This window comes from Folsomia candida, unplaced genomic scaffold (genome assembly GCF_002217175.1).
Source record: "Folsomia candida strain VU population unplaced genomic scaffold, ASM221717v1 Fcan01_Sc026, whole genome shotgun sequence".
Classification (NCBI taxonomy): Eukaryota; Metazoa; Arthropoda; class Collembola; order Entomobryomorpha; family Isotomidae; genus Folsomia; species Folsomia candida.
Genome location: NW_019091218.1, coordinates 1,657,766 through 1,678,205, shown reverse-complemented (window position 1 = coordinate 1,678,205; position 20,440 = coordinate 1,657,766). Strand labels below are relative to the sequence as shown.

Genomic DNA, 20,440 nt, shown 5'->3' with positions numbered 1-20,440 from the left:
TATTGCCTTTTGCCTCGTGTCATCTTTACCATTAGGAACATGGATTGTTTCCACAAATACAATTTTTTTTTATATTTTAAACTAAATCTAATTTTCGATACTACAACAAGTCGATATGACAAATTCCCTAATTGGTTTGTAATTTTTTTATACCACACAAATGAATTCGCTAAATTTTTCCGAATGAAAACCGCTTGTAAACAGTATGCAATCGTCCAAGGACAACTGAAATGATGGACACCTTGACGGATGACATTAAGTTGTAAAGTATGCATGTATGTATTGTATGACGTAGATAAGTTTCATCAAGGGGGCATAAGAAAAATCTTTATTACTCTCTCATTATTATTGTGGCACACAAGTCCCTTCAAGTATTTTGTACATAAGCAAGAATACTTTTCCATAAGTCTTTTTTAAAATTAGCTTGGAAATTGTATGTTGTCTCATTTTCAGTAAAAGCTCAACTTACAATAAACGAAGCAACATAAAATAGCCATGGCAAGCATTTTCTCACAAATATCTTAAGCGACATTGTTCTCCGTTTCATGTATGAATGGATTCTGTGACAAGAATATGTCACTGGGCTTTCAGGTTGCTTCGTTTGTAAGGGTTGACTCCACCGATGGATGCTGTGACATACATCCACAAATTTTGAAATGCATATGTCCAGGGTTTAAGCCTGTACATACGATTACTACTTTCATAATTGATCGGTGATTACTCAATTGGTAGGGGTCATGAAAAAAAAATCCAATAAATAGGAAGCAATTTTTGTGTTTTTTTTGCAGACGAAAATTAATTTATGAACAGAATCAATGGACAATTCAAACAAAGCTGTACAAGAAAATTATACTTCCATTTCCTCAAAAAAGTCTTTCATTTTCAAATTTGACCTGAAATATTTTGATTACATATTTCTAACCATCAAAACTGCCTTGCGAGTTGTGCTTGGAGGTAGGAAAATAACTTTTAATTTCAAACAACACAGAGTTTTACATACATACCACATTTTTACTTAGCTGTCATGAAACTTTTAAGAAACTCTTTTGAAAAACGTATGCATTGCTAATGTTAAAATATCTGTAATGTCGATGTACATAAAATAATATGATATGATTCATATCGCGTGTGACACGCATCACGAAAACATTGTTTTTTAGCCCAAGGTAATCATGTGTTCCTTAGTTTAATGTTCGACAATTCTATCAAACTTATGCCTTTAAGCATGTATTTACTTCTATATAAAATTCTAAACAAAGTATCGAAATAAATATCATTGATTTATTGGGAATTTAGTACTCGAGAATGGAACAACTCCATTCGGATGGTGGGGAAATAATACAGATTTCCAAATTGTCCAGAGTACATCCCTTCGCTGCTGTTTTGGATAATAACCAGGACCTGGTACCAAATCCAATTCTGAAATTTATAAGAAGAACCAATTTGGTTTTGTACATCATTCTTCTCGTAAGTTTAAAGTGGTAATCAATCAATAAAATCAATAAAGTTTTGAACTTTAAAATTTTGTTATTAGATTTCAGCTATTGCGGTTATTACTACGTATAGCATAATTTGGAAAGAAACAATCAGTCCAAAATTGAATCTTTCTGAAACTGGAAATATTTGGTCATTTGTTTTACTATTTTCAACTTGTGGAATTGTGATTTTGGTGGCAAGCTTCATAATCTTCAGGAACGTTCAAGGATCCCAGCTAAAGTTCAAACAGGGTTTCAGGGTAATGTTGTTTATCTTTATTTATCTTCGTTAATCTTAATTTAAAAACTAGGGTGGCTACGGATATCCGAGAAATTATCCGAACTTTGTATGCAAGTTGTATATAAAGGTCGAATAATTTTAGGGATAATCGTCGAAACCCTAGTTTAAACTTAGAAGGCGATGGTGTGAAGTGTAACCATACGATTTGGTTGAAATTTCGAAATAATTTTGTCCACTTCCATACAACCAATGTTTCTTAAGGCAGTTTGTGCGATCGTCGGAATTTGGCAAACTATTTGAGGTCAAAGTTGAAAAATGTGTCATTTTTATCACGGGAAGAGAAGGGAAGTTGCGTTTGCGTCCTCGGCCGGGTAAAAATCGCCCGTTTTTTCAACTTTGACCTCAAATATGTTGACAAATTCTGCCCATCTCACAAACTGCCTGAAGAAACGTTGGTTGTATTAACGTGGACCACATAATTTCGAAATTTCACACCATCGAATTCTTAGTGTGTACTTGTACTTGCCGCCTGTGCTGGTGCTTTGGGGACAGTTTGGATAGGTGCTGCCGAGTCTGTCAGATTTCAGAAGGGATCTGGACCATCGAAGAACACGACCTTTGGAATTTACATTCACAAAGTGTGTGGATCAAAGGCCGATAAGAACTCAACTTCAGAAGGAGGAGTAAACCAATTTATAATTAAATACGATAACTGTCGTATTACCAAAGCTAACGTGAATTTATTTACTCTTCTAACAAAATTTGAGGACGGAAGACTTCCTGAAATGTGAGGCAACTAAGCAACTGAAATTTATCATATACACAATGTACATCTGGATGGGAGAAATCGTTCTTGTGATAGTTCTGGATTTTATATTTGGACTCAGTAATTGGGGTTATAGTGGAGAATCTGAAATGATACCAAAGCCTGGAATGGGTGCTGTTAATTGATGTAGATAAAGTGGTGATACATTAAGATTGAGTTGCTAAAGTTTATGAAAACTTAGAATTATGTACCTGTGGGAAGGAATAATTTACATATGTACGGAAGATGTTTAATCATTTGCATATTTTCAACAATCATGACATTCAAATTGGCGTTAGTACTGTCTTGTTAATATTTTGCAGAATTGAAATGGTTCGGATAAATAAGCAAGTTGGAATTCTGGTCATTGATTATTTTCGAACGCCAAATAACTTATGTATATACATATAAATATGTATTGAAAAAGTTAATTAAGCTGGAAATGTCTTTTGGCAACGGAAGTGAAAGTAATTTTCCGAAACGGAAGTGAAAGTGGAGAAAGTTAAGTTTTGAATGGCGCGAAAATTCAAAACAAACTAAAAATTCTAAAATTTGGTGTCACATGTTAGTTATCTAGGTGTGGTTATCTAGGAATGGTTGTCTAATGGTGCTTATCTGGGGGTGGTTGTCTCATGGTGCTTTCTGGGAGTGGTTGTCTGATGGTGCTTATCTGAAAGTGGTTGTCTAATGGTGCTTATCTGAAAGTGGTTGTCTAATGGTGCTTATCTGGGGGTGGTTGTCTCATGGTGCTTTTCTGGGAGTGGTTGTCTGATGGTGCTTATCTGAAAGTGGTTGTCTTATGGTGTTTATCTGGAAGTGGTTATCTGGGAGTGGTGGTCTGATGGTGCTTATCTGGGAGTGGTTGTCTGATGGTGCTTATCTGGGAGTGGTTGTCTGATGGTGCTTATCGGGGAGTCTTTGTCTGATGGTGCTTATCTGGAAGTGGTTGTCTGATGGTGCTTATCGGGGAGTGTTTGTCTGATGGTGCTTATCTGGGAGTGGTTGTCTGATGGTGCTTATCTGGGAGTGGTTGTCTGATGGTGCTTATCGGGGAGTCTTTGTCTGATGGTGCTTATCGGGGAGTCTTTGTCTGATGGTGCTTATCTGGAAGTGGTTGTCTGATGGTGCTTATCTGGGAGTGTTTGTCTGATGGTGCTTATCTGGGAGTGGTGGTCTGATGGTGCTTATCTGGGAGTGGTTGTCTGATGGTGCTTATCTGGGAGTGTTTGTCTGATGGTGCTTATCTGGGAGTGGTGGTCTGATGGTGCTTATCTGGGAGTGGTTGTCTGATGGTGCTTATCTGGGAGTGGTTGTCTGATGGTGCTTATCTGGGAGTGGTTGTCTGATGGTGTGCTTATCTGGGAGTGGTTGTCTGATGGTGCTTATCTGGGAGTGGTTGTCTGATGGTGCTTATCTGGGAGTGGTTGTCTGATGGTGCTTATCTGGGAGTGGTTGTCTGATGGTGCTTATCTGGGAGTGGTTGTCTGATGGTGCTTATCTGGGTGGTTATATCACTGCGAAGTGAAGTGGGAATGAGTTACATTTATCACTCCACTGCAGAGTGGAGTGGAAGTGGAGTGGGAGTCAGACACGAGTACTCGGAATTTGTCATTCCACTGGAGAAAGTGGGAGTGTGGTCCAGTTACACTGAGACACCGCATCGTAGTTCATAGTTTGAAATCAGAGGTTTGGGGTTTTACTTGATACGATTGTACCTCCAATTAAATTTAATAAACACCATGAATAAAGAAAAACACAAAAGGAAATATTCTGACGAAGGCACTAGCCAGCAAGGATATTATTTACTGTACTTCGACGTGTTATTGTACTCAGTGAGTCTAAATTAACCTCACTTCCACTTCACATAGCAATGAAATGATCAATATAACCACCCAAGATAACTATGATCAGACATTGAAGCTTTTAAATTTAATTTGTTTTTAATTCTCGCGCCATTCGAAACTTGACTTTATTTACTCTCGCTTGCGTTGTGGAAAATAATTTTCGCTCGCTCGGCTGGAGACGGGCTTATACGCTAGTATACTCATATCCGAATATGCTTATTACTCTGATTCTCGCTAAATTTCATTAACCCTCAAAAATGTGTCATAAAACTCAATAAATCTGAGGAAATCTCAGTCTCAGTCTCAATTTGGGATCAATACATGAATTTTTGTTATCGTGGAGACAAATTTATTTAACAGCTAACGATAAGCTCACACGTAAATTCTTTGTTCAATACAAGCATTCTTCTCCTGATGAATTACCCACATAGTTCACGTCCAATCCCAATTTTAGTATGTACTTGTTTATCATGACTCATGCTTTTTATCTGGTATGCAATATTATGCAAGGCTATGCAGTATAACCGATTTAGATATTTCTTTGCACCTTTGCTGTGTTGTCTTTATGAACAAATCTTTATTATAAGTCTTTAACTAAATTTAGAAATGTAATTCTGCCGGGTCCAAAATTTCATGAAATTACATACTTCTCAGCCTTTGACAACTTTCCCATTGATCACAATAGTTCCACCATTACCATTACTTCCATTCCCATTGTAAGTGCAGCTTCCATCAGGCCTGCATTGCAAAAGCAATTATTTTTTTCGTGACAACTCCAAAATCCTCGATACATACTTACATACAGGGTGGTTTAAATGTCAAGTTACACTGGAAAAATTCGCAAATCTCCATTAGTTACCGAAATTTTACCTCTGATATTCAATATTTTAGGAATTTTGTCATCAGTGTTCCATAATTTTTGATAAAAACTGATAGAAATCTCAATCCCAAATCCGTAACTAATGGAAATTTATGAATGTTTCCCTTCGAAAAATGTTCCATTGTAACCTGACATTTAAACCACCCTGTATATAAATTAATTTGACTATATTTAACTTACTTCGTTATCCCATATTTCTTGCAAAATTTTTTGACGGCGGCCATATGTTTATTGAAACATTTCCAGTACGGCGCCCACGTCGAGTCCCATGGGGCACCTGCTACCCCGCAGTTCATCACTGGTGGTGACGGAGTGGCACCGTCCGATAGGATGACCATTAGAGTCAAGATGAGAAAAACTTTTGCCAATATGTTTGCCATTTCTGCAAAATAAAGATATGGGAAAAAAGTTTTAGAAAAAATCGAAGTATATTTAATTCTGAATCCTACTCTCTGGATTGAATTCTACAGATATAACTGTATACATATAAATCATTTGCTGAAATACATTTTGACATGCCAACAAAATTTGATTGCATGTTCTTTTGTCGTGATTGAGGCGTATTTTATATAGATTATGAACAGATTATTTGATTTATGAACACAAATCAGAACGTGATGTACAGACGGCGGATATATGTCTAACCTTTTCATACCAAACCGGATCAAGCAAGAAATTTTTGAATGGATATCCCATCGAAGCACGATCTCTGTTGGGGATGACGGCTCCCAACGAGCAGGGGGTTTGTGTGAGTGATTAAAATGAATGTTCCCTGATTATGGGTATTGAAATGTGTGCAAATATGTGTGTGGATCGGTGAGAAATAAGATGGCAATGTGAAGTACTTGATTGTAGTCAGTTTATACAAGTTATTAAATTCATACAAATTGAGGCAAATTGAGATTAGGAAAATAGACTGACGTGACCTGACTGACTTGGACAAATTGTGTAACCAGAATGACAACGAGGAAAAATATGTAACTTGTATTTATAACCTATGGTAAGTAAATGAGCAATTAAGTATGTAAAATTAGACCTTCTGGAAAGTTACTGTCAAGGTAAAATAAGAATACTTAGAACTCGGGTTCAACTTATTAGTCACAATAGAGATTAAAGGAAATGAACTCGTACACAATTACTCAAATGAAGTTACATGGGTAACTTAAATGTAAAATACGATAAGGAATGAACTCAAGTCAGTGCACAAAATTACATAAATAAATAAGCATAGCATAATGATTATTGAAGGTTATTTTGGATAAAACTTGAACTAAAGTTTAAAACTGTACGAATCCCAACAATCTCAAATCATAGTTTGTACATATTTTAGGGTTTTGTTTCATAATATACATATGTACATATGTATGTAGGTATATGTACATATTCCAACATATTACGGGTCTTTTTCAAACGTAAATATCTAAGACATTTATTTAGATCGTTTATATGTAATTTTTTTCTTCATTCAGTAGCTAAAATTTTCTCCAAATTATATTTTCGCGAGAATGGTGCTCAATTCGTGTGAACGAGTTGCAAATTGAGTTTGCCCTTTTTTGAAGTAAATAAATGAAAGTCTTGAAAATCTCGAAATGAAACTGGTGTCGTATTATTCATCATTAGATGAATATTCAAATATAATTCTGATATAACGTATTTATCGGTATGTTAAAAAGTTAAATCTTCAGATAAAATGCAAATGTAGTATCAAATGTCGTTCGAGAAACATTTTTTATATGCATATGTTCGAGTATTTTAAGTACATACCTATTACATAAATATTTCGAGGAATTTAAGCATATATTTACATATCCGCCCTGTGGTAATGCATGGTTTTTATTTTAATTGAATAGATTTTTTGCATGCACCCCTTATTGCGCGCAGGCTATTTTTCTAACCATACATGCTGTTTTCATGGGTATTTGCGTCTGGTAATACATGTAAAAAAAAACTCGACACATTAGCCAAATCCCTGAAATTGAGACTTGGTCAGGATTATCTACATTATGTGACTATTTACTCTTGGATATGTTCCTTTTTCCTGGATTTTTAGAAGGGCATTGCAACCTGTGTTTAACAACAGATGTTTATGTAAATTGGGAATTTGAGACAATATTGAAAATAATTACAAAGTATTGTTACAATAGCATCCATAATCTCTACTTGCTTCAAACAGTTGCAGTGTTTAAAAACATCTCTCATGACATTGTTTACTCTTGTACTTGTAAAAATCCATTTAGGTTTTAGTACGATTGAACAAATCGTATTTATAAATGTACATCATCCAGCCTGTACATAAATATGTACATGTTTAGAACACAAATAGAAGCACGAAACGAATATCTATCTATGTAGATTTTGGTGATTAAGTAGTGACATTGAAGATTAATAATTTTTTCATGAGTACGCATAACGAGTATGCAAATATGTAATACATATAATTTGTTTGATATTGAATCACGATAATTTTTAGCTTCATAAATTACATTTCGAATACAACAAACACGCATCTATGTATTTTATAGCTGGCCAAAAATTACTACACTATAAGAAACAAAATGAACACTTAAATATGTACATATGTATCTAAATATCTATGTATGTATTTCATGTAGTCATTCCTATTCAAAAAAACTTATTTCATTCAAAGTTCCAACTGACGCTGGGACAAGTTGCGTGTCTATATGTTTTTGATTTGATCTTAACATTTTTATAATTCTTCACAAGTTAGTGTCGGTGTGAGCGAAAGTTTAAAACTTTCGCGAATCGCGTCTGCCAAAACCACAATGTAGATTTGGCAAGCGCAATTCTCGAGTGCTTATGTACCTTTGTTTTTTGTCCTGGTCGGAGTAGTTGGGTCTGCGCTGGAGGGGGCATTGGATAGTTAAGTGCGATTTAAGTTAACAAATCGGGAGCTTGTTGCGTATGTACAGTCCATAGATTTATAGATTTGAACTGAAAGTTATATTTACATATGTGGATCTGTGGTTATGCATACGTGTTGAAAAAAAAATCTTGATGAAACAAGCCTCGCGCACCAATTAATTGTTAAATAAATGCAAATATTCTGATAACTAATAATCCTTAAATAATGGTCCAGCAATTAAAATTAGGCACATATCTGCATAAGTAATTTTCCCAATTTAAATGCCTCAAGGATACATATCTTTATAAAATTTGATATTACTGCATACAACAAGAGACTAAACCCAGCCTTACGTACAAATTTTGTGATCGCACCCAACATAAAATTAGTGTTACATGATTTATAATCATCTCCATAAATTATAATTTCCCGCAAAATAATGAGTATGGTGAAAGAAAATTTATGTAAGAAATAATAATAATTATAATAATACACAATTCGAAGTTATTACATTGTCCACGTGGCTGTATAACTAATTTCCTGCCAAGCCCTTCGTTTGATCGATTATTCACAAAATACTTATGTATGTACCCGAACAAATATCATTTAAGGACATATTCAAATCTTGCCAAAATGGTAAAATTAGGGACTTATGAAAGAAATATTTATACCACCATTTACAGTATTTTTACTGACGCTTGTTCGACACCTTTACTAAAAACCTAATGATTCATTCAAGCGTTATAATTTTTGTGAATCTGACTAAGAATTAAAAACAATAATTAGCAATCGGATACTGAAAAAGTCACACAACTATTTCGATTCCTTCGCTAAATACATCTTTCTGAAATATACTGACTATTTTACATAATACAAACCAAACACTAATCGTGGTACGAGAACAACCAAATAAACCAAACTGGGACCTCTTGTACCGAATACTTGCTGGCAACTAATTTTTCATTCAGAAAGCCACTACAGGAAACCTGAAATGTTTCTCAAACCTTGTCTCGTGCCAGTCTTGCTGGTTATCACGGTGTCATCCACGTGCGCCATGGTAAATCCACCGCCCGGTAATTTTGGACACTTTGGACCCTACGTGATCAAATTCGTAAAATTGAGCAATAATTTGAGATACATCGACTTAACAGAGCACCTCATCCACGCCAACAATCCAATCAATCTGATCTACACTATTTCTGATCGAAAAATAATATTAAACTTTTCTCTCAACGAGGAGAAGAGGGTACTGGACTTCACGTTCTACGAGGTCTGCACGGTCACAGTATTTGTTAAATATGGCAATGAAGATAATAAATTTCGCAGTGAGTATCTGCTCTCGACACGGGACGCCTTTAGAGATTTGGCACATTCCACATTTATTCTAATCTCTGAACTCCCCAAACCACTCCTAACGACGTTTCAACACATTTCCGAATATCGCCTACCGTACAGAATTTTTTTTGTTGACTTAAAAATAAAGCTGGGTTCCTCAAATTCATATCTTCCCCTAGAAATGGAATGGTTTTTTCTTTGCATGTATTGCAAACACCAATATATTTCGGTCAGCTACACCCCAAAGATTAAGACGTTGACAGTAATGTCCCTCCAGGGACACGAATGGTTAAGCCATATCGCCATCGCAACCAACTTATACCATGCATTTAAGCCAGGTAGGATTTGTGGGCGGGGGCGGTACTACATTACACCTCAAAGGGTAATGTGCGATACAAAGGAGATACAGTACTTATCGATAAGTTACATTTTGAACATAACCTTTGTTCAAATTCCTCAATCAATTTGGCCAATATATACTCCGGGTTATTACCACCAACGTACGTGGCAACATTTCTACAGGTATGAAGATACCAATAAACTATTCAGATTCCAATATCAGGGAAGTAACGCGATATACTGCAAGTTCAAGGTGTGGTCTGAAAATACCGAGTTAGGCCTGTGGGTGTCACCATTTGCCCCTGAGGTGTGGCTGGCTAGCTTTCTAGTCATCCTGATTGCGGTGTTCGTTCAAATTTTGAAGAGTATGCTCCAACTTGAAAAAATCGCTGTTAGCCACGAATTTCTTAAACCAGTGGGAGAGGTGATATTTGCGATTTGCTCAACTTTTGCCAGACAAGATTCAATTAGTAAGCGGCTCTCAATGTGGATCGTGGTGTCACTTTTTTTCACAAGCTTTATGCTACTTGCTCACTACGAGGTTTATTTCACGACAAATCTAATTGCGCCACCGCGGTATGTGCCATTTCGCACCCTCAGGGAATTGTTTGCCAACGATTATACCCTGGTTTATGCGTCCGAGAACAGAAGCAACTTTACTTCAGTCCAGTCTCAATTGCGGGAGGAGTTTTTGCTGAAGAAATTGGGCAAATTTCCCGATGATAAAACCATAATTATTGGGTAAGCCTATCTGAATTGCTGATGGATAATTTGCTGTACCAAATTTTTACTAGCACTCTACCTGTAATTTATTAGGGCGAGTATTAGTGCATGTGTGACTGTAACAAATGATGGTGGTCGAGATACATTAATTCAACATCGTACTCATAAAAATTCATTACAATAGTCATATCAGCATGAGGGCAAAGACTTATTATTATCATAATTATTTAATCAAATATTCATAAAACAATAATTGTTCCAATTGACGACACTACCACTAAATGCAAACCGCTCTTTGTGTTGTAAAACCAAACTAACCACCAGCTTGAAAGGTTCTACTTCTTAAAAAGATTGGGTCGTTGCTTAAAAAATACTACTACTGTGGTGTAAATGAAATTTGTATAAAAAACTCAAACTTTAATTTTACTCCAGTCGAGCAATAACAAATCAATTTATTTAATTATTTCAATTCAATTAAATACTGGACAAAACTTTACTGACTTTCTTCTGTCTCGCATACATACATTCACCTACTGACAAAAGAAAGATCTGGAAAAATGCTGATACCACCAGCGCTCAATTTAAATTCTAGGGGAAAAATAAGACTATGAATTCAAACATCCTCCCACTTCTTTTGGGAGAGAATGCGGACAAAAGAACAATACAACATACATAAAAATTTCACACATTCATATAAAAATTACACTCCAAATCTCTCAGGGTTCCTAATCTGTCTTCCAAATCTTGTACGCACATTTTCTTCTTTCTTGGCGTCGACTGACTCCCACACTTGCGCTGATATCTTCACTCTATTTTGAATTGGGGGAATCTCTTCAGTTGACACCTCCAGGGGGAACAATCTCTGTAATGGTCGAGTCAGCAGTCCATTCTCCGTCTTGAGTTTGGCTACTCTCACATGACCGTCCCTTCCAACAATCAGTTCCAGAATTCTTGCCATCGGGCCAAATGATCCTTCTCTTGTCATCTGAACCGATGAGCACAACATCGCCGACCCGAAACTCAGGCGATTTCTTCTCCTTTCCTCGTTGAACCAGTTGAGGCAAGTACTCTTTAACGAATCTTGACTTCAATTCTTGTCTCAATTGGCGTAGATCTCGATACTTGCTTCTCAGTGCTTGACCACCCAATAATTCCTCTTCAGGGAAATCCGCTTCGGTGATGTCGTAAAGAAACATCGCAGGTGTCAAGGCCACTAAGTCGTCTTGTTCTTCTGACAGGTCAGAGGACGGCTATTGACTACCGCCTCCACCTCAAACATACACGTCTCCAACTCTGCAAGGTTTAGCTACTTGCGTCCCAGCATTCGCTTCATAATATCCTTGCAACTTCTTATTAACCGCTCCCACCATCCGCCCCACCACGGCGCTGCTGGTGCGTTGAATTTCCACTTAATTCGACTCACTCTGGACTCCTGTTCAATTCTCTTCCAGTCCATTAGCTTAATTGCATTATTCGCACCTTCAAAATTGGTGCCATTGTCCGAATAGATGATGGCTGGTCTTCCTCTTCGACTGATGAATCGGTGTAAACTTAACAAAAATCCTCCGTTGATAATGATGACACTAATTCCAAATGAATAGCTCTGTAAACTGCACAGGTATACAGCACCATCCAGGCTTTTGACCCATTTTTCAGGAAGAACGGTCCTGCTAGGTCAACCCCCACCACTTGAAACACCTTCTCGGTCGTCGTCACTCTGTCCTCGGGAAGTGGGGGGGCACGGAACTTCTGATTTCTTAGTGGTAAAACGGCGACAGATCACACATTGCCGGATCACCTTCTTAACTTGTTGTCGTAAATGGATTATCCAAAAACGCTCCCTTAACTTGCTCATTGTAATGCTTAATCCTGCATGCATATTTAGAATATGCTCCGATCTAATTAACTGCCAAACAACAGGATGATTTGATGGCAGCAAAACTAGTTTTCTAAATGATTCACTCTCTGGCATGTTCGTAATCTTGGTCTTAATTCTGAGCAAGTCGTCTTCTCCTCGAACAACTTGTAAATTTTCCACCACATTTTGATTAAGGGGAAAAGATTCTTCTTGTATCTTGTGGAACATAAAAGTTTCAGCTTCTTCAATTTCTCGCTGTTCTAATTCGCCAACTATCTTCTCTCCTTTAAATCGACGGATGCTGCGCTTCAACATCGCAACAACACGAACATTCTTCACAAAAGAACATGACATCTCTCCATACCAGGGCGTAGATGACAACGTCGCAATAAGTGACACTTTTGCCACTTTCTTCATTTCGGCACGAACTTGATCATCATCCGCTTCTTCTTTACTTGATGGCCATTCCGATTTTGGTTTCTTTAGCCAATCCGGGCCCTCCCACCATTTAGAATTGATAAGATGAGAAGGACTGCATCCTTTTGAAGGTAAATCGGCTGGGTTGAGGACGCCCGGCACATGGTTCCATTCCATGGAATTACTGAGGGAACATATTTCCTTAACTCGGTTTCCCGCGGACTTGGCCTCCTTCACTGATTTCGAAAGTCTGGCAGCGATGGTACATCCTAATAGTTCCAGTCTCGGAATTGTTACCTTCTTCATGGGGGCAACTCTCGCCTTAGCTTGTAACAATTGGACTGAAACTTGTTCATTATCTTCAACTCGTACAAAAACGGCGGCGGCATACGCATGTTGACTTGCGTCACAAAATACATGAAACTGGCGATTGCTTTCATAACTTGAGCAAAATGCCCACCTCGGAATTTTCATTTTTTTAATAGCTGAGCCTGAGTCCACCAATCTTCAAATTCTTTCTTAATTGTTGAATCCAACTCTTCATCCCATGAATTCTTCTCCGTCCAGGTCTTTTGCAATAACAACTTCGGGATGATAGTGGTTGGACTCAAATATCCCATCGTGTCAAAAAATTGTTGCACTTTTGACAACATCACTCTCTTGCTAATATTCTCAATCTGTTCTTCTTTCGGGACGGAAACTGATAACTCATCCTTGTTCTTGTCCCAGTTCAGTCCGAGTACTACAGTTGTCTCTTGACCATTTTCATCCTTGTCTAACTGCTCGAAACTGATCCCAGCGGCCCCAGAGGAAGAACGTTCCCATTGACGAAGCTCCATCCTGGCGTCGCACATCATCTTGACTGCTAAACTCTTGAACTTTTCATATTCTTCTTCCGTGTCAACTGACGTGACACAATTGTCCACATAAAGAGAACGCAGGAGCTTATTTGCATACTCGTTTTCTTCTCCAGTAACCTGGCTCAAATGGTACTCGATAACAGCTCCGAGTAAGAATGGGCTGCACTTGACCCCAAAAACGACTCGCTTATGTCGATAAATCTTCATTCTTGGATTTTCTTTATTATTCCACCACAGGAAACGCTGGAAATCTTGATCCGGCTTCGCAACTTCGATCATTTGAAATGCTTTTCTAATGTCAGAAATGACACCAATTTTCTTTTCGCGAAATCTCAACAGAATTGCAGGTATGAGCTCCAATAAGTTCGGTCCTTTCTCCAACAAATCATTCAGTGACGGGTTTCTTCCATTCTTACAGGAAGCGTCATAAACGGGACGAACTGGAGTTGTGTTGCTCTCTAATTTGTAAACTGGACGGTGGGGCAGGTAATGACAAGGCCTGTCCACGCCTCCAACTACTTCTTCAATTAATCCTTCCTTCTCCCAATCTTGAAATACTTTATCATAAAGTTCATAATTTCCTGACTCTCGTAATTTTGTAGTAGTGGAAATTAACCTCTTCTCCGCGACGACCTTGTTGTCGGGAATGGTCCTTTCTTCATCAACCCAGGGAAGCGCCACGGCGTATCTTCCTTCTTTAGTTCTTGAAACTGTTCTCAAAAAATGCTTCTTCTTCCTTTTCATTCTTGGTTTTATGCTCGGTAGGATCAGTGATTCCAATTGTCTCCAGCTTCCATAAATCCTGGACACATGCTTCTGCATTGAATAATGAGTGATGAATCGTCATCACTCCCATGCTGACTTCTTTTCCTGGGACAGGTCCACTCAGGGTCCATCCAAAAACAGTCTCCACTGCGACAAGACCACACGATAACATTAACGGTCTGCCACACACAAACTGTCCCCAATAATCACTTCCAATTAATAACTCGATGTCCGGGTGGTCCACATGGCTCATCTCAAAATCTGACAAAAATATCTTTTCTTCAATTCATTCATCCACGGACCGGCCGGAATTCTTGGTATGTCTCCACAAATAGTTGGGGACTCCCTCAAAATAACGTCTCTCTTGAATCGCCCATCGAGGCTTTGAACTTGCACCTTAAATTTCTTAATTTTCCTTGGCTCCGTCAGAACCCCACCAAACAGAACATTACAGTCCATTCTTCTCCTACGAGAGGACTCCCGATTGCAGAGATCGTCCTCTGACCACCCCTGCTCTGCTGGCTTCCCTCGTCGAACAGCAACCTCACTATTCTTGTTCCTTTAGGACCAGCCATTTTCACCAACAACGTCTTCATCAGTACATCTTTGCTGCAAGAATGGTTGGCATTTGCTGCTGTCGCTGGGACCTCATTATGTACCTCTTCTCTTCCGGTATTGTTCCTCTGATTAGAAGGAAGTCTTGCACACATTGATCTTGCATGGGGCTTGCCGCAAGATGAACATTTTAATTTAACTTTGCAATCAGATTTACGATGTCCATATTTCAAACACCGATAACACAAATTCTGGCTTCTTATCAGGTCACTCTTCTCTGAGCAACTCATCCTATCCGCTCGATAACACTCGGTACTTGGATGGTTGGATTTGGAGCAAAACACGCAATTGCTGCTCTGCGCCACGAACAATCCTGCTGCGGTTGGGATTGAATCTTTCTTCTTTCCATGATTTTCATATTTTTCTTTCTTGGACTTGCCAGAAGAATCACCTCCAATAAACATCTTCAGTTTTGCTTCTCGTTCCACTTCCTGTCGGACGAACTGCATTAAATAGTCGAGTCTTGACCTTGGTGGGTTAACTTTCGCACCATCTTCCTGGTACAATGGAGATCGATACCAGGCATTAAATATTTCCTTAGGTAGACAGGTCTCAATAATGGGGCGAAGAAACAATGTATCTCTTTCAGACTTCACTCCCAACGACTCCAACGCCTGCAGCTGCGTTTGAAGACGATCATAAAACTTCTCCAATGATAACCTCTCTTTCTCGAACAAAAACTGTGCCAGCTCTTTTGTATATAGGTCAACTAGGATATCTTCTTTCCCGTACCTTTCTTTCAATGCTCCCATAGCTTTCGGATAATTTGCATCCGTCTTCGGATAGCTTCTGATAAGATCCGCGGCCTTTGACCCGCTGACCATACTCTGCACTAAATAATGGAACTTGTCCGTCACATGTAAATCTTCATCTTCATCAATCTTCTTAAATTGCGCCCACCACTCCAGCCAGTTCTTGATCTCCCCGTCAAACTTCATTAACTCGATCTTTGGTAGCTTATAATTCTTCTTAAGAAGTCCTCCACTAGCAGTGCTGTAAGAACTATTTGTCGGGCTTGATGATCGTTCTGGACCAAGGAATTTTTCAACTTTGTGGCGCACAAATCTACACTTATCATTGTATCCATCAATTGATCTTGATTCTTCTAAATAATCTTCTTCAGTAAGTTCTTCATTGTCCAGAATTGCATCCAATACTTGCTTATCCAAATCCACCGCGGTGTCGGTAAGCTCAATCAACTTCTTCAACTTCACAATCAGGACGTCCTTATCTTTATCTTCTTTCGTCATTTCCTCATCCAGCTCGTTGACCGTCCTAGTCATCATGGCTCGAATGGGTGTGCGCTGCTTCTTTAGACGATCCATCCTGTCTCGAACCGAATAAAGCCAGCAAAGAAAAAACAATTAGTTTAATCTACTCTAAAATTCTCCAAAAATATCGACGATCCCACCTAGGTAGGCTACGCTCAAGGCCGTAGCAAACCGTAAATTCAATTTTTACAATTGATGCAAGATCCACACGGGTTGCTCCTCCCACTCGACCTCTGAAATCAGTCCTCGGTGATAATGACGGGGCGGTCCACTCTTGTCCTTCTTGCTTAAAAACTGCAATCCTCTCACTCGTCCTTTGCTTCCTCGAGGGGATGATGGATGCACTCAATCACTTGACACTCACAGATAAATTCACTGCACTGTAACAACGACCTCAATCACGTCGAGGTCACCAAATGTTGTAAAACCAAACTAACTACCAGCTTGAAAGGTTCTACTTGTTAAAAAGATTGGGTCGTTGCTTAAAAAATACTACTACTGTGGTGTAAATGAAATTTGTATAAAAAACTCAAACTTTAATTTTACTCCAGTCGAGCAATAACAAATCAATTTATTTAATTATTTCAATTCAATTAAATACTGGACAAAACTTTACTGACTTTCTTCTCTCTCGCATACATACATTCACCTACTGACAAAAGAAAGATCTGGAAAAATGCTGATACCACCAGCGCTCAATTTAAATTCTAGGGGAAAAATAAGACTATGAATTCAAACACTTTGGGTTTGATTCAGCCATTATGACAAATTTAAATTTGGCGGATTGTAAGGTTGTGTAGATTGCGGTCGGGAACTTAATCATAGTAACGCAACGTTCCAATTTTATTTACCTTTGTACGAAATTACATGTTACCCGAGATTCATTTAATTACCAGGTACTACTGGGATAATTCGCCTGCGTACGTTACCCAGCGAGGCTCAAGAAATGTCGCCCTATTCTCCCAGAAGGATACAGCATTTGCTTATTTTCTCCAAATACAAAATGCAGTCTTGAGGGGACGGTATGAGTGCTTTCTGATTTGTGATATTGCTCTAAACTACGGCCGGTTTTCCTTGGTGTACTCCATGCTCAGAGTTGAAATTGGGCAGACAATCAACGCCCTGGACCGGGGAGGATTTCCAAATTTGTGGAATCGTCAATTAATGCATTTGGCTAGGTTGCAAGCGATGAAATTTCCCAAACTTCGAGAGGCATCACCCTATATTTCTATGAACATGTTGTCGTCCTTCTGCTACACTGTGGGAATAACGATGATCCTCCTTGGAGTACTTTACTTAGCAGAAATTATGTCCGACGAAGTAATACGAGAGATAGTGTGGGGCTGTTTAAAAAGATTTGTCACCTTTACCATAATTTATGTCTGTATTGGATTTAGCAAGTTCGGCAGGTGTTTTGCAAGTAATCTCTTGAGAGTTAGGAAATTGGTAGTGAAATAGGTTTGATTGTACGCTTAGCGTATTGATGACTAAATATTCCAACCTTTGGTTTGGATATAGGTATTAGTCTTGTCGTCGAGATTTACATAATTTAAACAAATATATGAACTTTTAATGATAATGGAATTTGCATGACATGATAAATATGAGATTTTTGTATGGTTTTGAGACTGGAGTCCGGTAGGGAAATTTTAACCGGCTCCAGTCTGCCTGCGGATAATTGAGTTTTGTTCACATTTTCTTTCTCTCAATTTGTATTTTTTGAAGTTTGGACCTCTCCTCTCCTCCTCTTTAATTTAATTAACTTCGAAGGTGTTCCTTTGTAATTGGTCGAGAGGAGGAAAGGAGGATGTTCCTTTTTGTAAAGTAGCGTCGCTTTTTGTGTGATATTCGTGCACAATTGTGAAAATTAAACAGTGTCACTCCAGCTCTCAAGATAACAACACATATTTTATCCTCGTCTCCTTAACACTCTAAATTTGTAATTGGCTTTTGTGTGATAATAAATGACACCGCAAAGTAACTAATTGTGACCACGCCGCCGCTTCTTTGCACAGTTTTACGGCACATTTCACCATCGCAGTTACACAAAAGTCACACCGCACACAAATAAACATACAGCTCTCTCAGTTTAAAAACTACAAGTCTTGATATTAATTTATTTCCACATTTTTACAAAATGCCATAGATTTTTACAAAATTGGAACTCACTACTAACAATGTATGTAGGTCTCGCAAGGTATGCTCACAGATTTTGATCAAATTAGTGTAAATCGGACAAAAATTTAATTAGTACACTCTTAGGAACTTGGTATTGAAAAAACCTAACGTTATTGATACGTGACTCTACCGCCTTGGTATTCAATGGCTATACCATATTGGCATAGAAGCGGTATTGAAATTATAACTCATGGTAATAATTTTATATTCAAAATTTCAATAACTACTTATTTTATCCTGATTTTTTGAATAAATGAATATTTAAATAGTCAATATCTATTCAATTCGTGTGAATACATAATAAATGAATATTTTTTTCCTCATTCATTTTTATTAACTAAATACTTAATACATATGGAAAGTTGAGAAATTCATCTAATTCTGTGAATTTTGAATAACCTGAATAATGAAGGAGGGGTGAATAATGAACAAATATTGAATAGTTAATGAATATTTCTTTACAAATTATGAATAAAGGAATTAAGGCTTTGAATGAATAAATATTTTTTGAACGGGTATGGTTATTTCTCCATGGTGTGTCTTCTTCGACAGTGTGTGCTCAGGTCTCTAAAATCGAAAAACTTATATCCACAAAAATAGCATCGGTATTTCTTCACACGATCGTGCACCTGCTGGGAATGTCGGGAAAGGCTGGACCTTGACCAGAACTTGAAGTGGCATTTTTCACATGGAAAATTAGGCGATGCGTTTGTGTCATGGCTTGTTTTCACGTGATACTTTAAACCTCCTGTGGTTTTGAATTTCTTATCGCAAAAAGTACATTGGAAGACTCGATTTCCATGGGAACGGTTAGTATGATGGCGAATTCCAGCCTCAGATATAAACGTCAAGGGACACAGGGCACATTGGAAGATTTCACGGGTAGATTTATGTTGATGGATTTTCTGCAAAAAAACAACGACAATTGATTACATGTAGCCCACTTTCGACTGTTTTAATTATTGAGCCAACTCACGTCAACCTTCGCATGTCTCGAAAATTGAGCATAACAACATATGTAACTTGCGAAGTTTTCACAAAAATTTTGTTAGAAAACGATGGGATTTTTTTTTCGCAAATTTACCCAGCAATTGGGCATGTTCGTATTTCGCAAAATTATTTCACAAACCCATCCTCACCTATTTAGTAGGAGAAATTAAACAAATCCATGAAAACAATACCAAAATGAATGTTTTTCAGAAGATTTGCGGGATTACAGAGATTTGCGAAGTCATATTTTGCAAATCCCCTAACGACAGAAATATTTTGCTCTTTACAAGTTTGCTAAATGAATTGGAGCGATGCTAAATAAGATGTTGTCGTGAGTACGCTCATTATTTAGGTACATACGTGGTGGTTCTTGAGATTGGCAGTACATGCAAAGCTCTTCTCGCATGTCGGACATTTGTAGCATTTTTGCGTCGTGTGAGTACCAATATCGACGAGGAGGTTCTGCTTAGTTTTAAACTGCTTGGGACAAAGTGTGCAGTTAAACCGGACCGGGTTCGTGGCATGTTCCATGTTAAAGTGTCTTTTGATAAAGCTTTTTCCCAGAAATGATTTCCCACAACCAGGCACCGTGCCCGGGTAGCGTGGTCGTTCCTCCACGTGGGTGTGCATCCTGGTCATGTGATCTCGTAAATGCGATGCTCGACTAAATTGTCGCGAACACATTTTACACATATGTTTGGGTTTATTGGAATGAACTTCTCTAATATGCCGACCAAGCATGTTCCGAGATTTTAAGGTTTTTCTGCAAATCTGGAAATAATTAAACTTATTAATCTGTCAAGTGAATTAAGGTGAATCATTTCCGCGCGTCTTATTCCGCCCCATGTGTCGTGTTTCCTTATGGAGAACTTAAAATTAACTTTGGGCGTTAATATTCGATGAAATTTAAATGTTATTACTTTAAAATATTCTCCGTTTGTAACTAAACAAAACTGTAGATTAGATTTTTGAAAAACATAT

General features: G+C 37.9%; 1 protein-coding gene across 1 annotated transcript; it reads right to left on the bottom strand.

Annotated features, from left to right (window-relative positions):
• Window positions 1-18,892: 18,892 nt before the first annotated feature.
• Window positions 18,893-20,224, bottom strand: LOC118438804 (gastrula zinc finger protein XlCGF49.1-like). The gene is made up of 2 exons (XM_035859559.1): window positions 19,820-20,224; window positions 18,893-19,374 (listed from the first exon to the last, which is right to left on the bottom strand). Exons 1-2 carry the CDS (start codon window positions 20,198-20,200, stop codon window positions 18,991-18,993), a joined length of 765 nt encoding a protein of 254 aa, XP_035715452.1. The 5' UTR covers window positions 20,201-20,224; the 3' UTR covers window positions 18,893-18,990.
• Window positions 20,225-20,440: the final 216 nt, after the last annotated feature.

Coding starts and splice junctions, on each gene's coding strand:
- LOC118438804 (XM_035859559.1), bottom strand. CDS start 20,200: ATGCTTGGTCGGCATATTAGAGAAGTTCATTCCAATAAACCCAAACAT. Junction 19,375..19,819: donor CCAATCTCAAGAACCACCAC/GTATGTACCTAA, acceptor GTTTTTTTGCAG/AAAATCCATCAACATAAATC.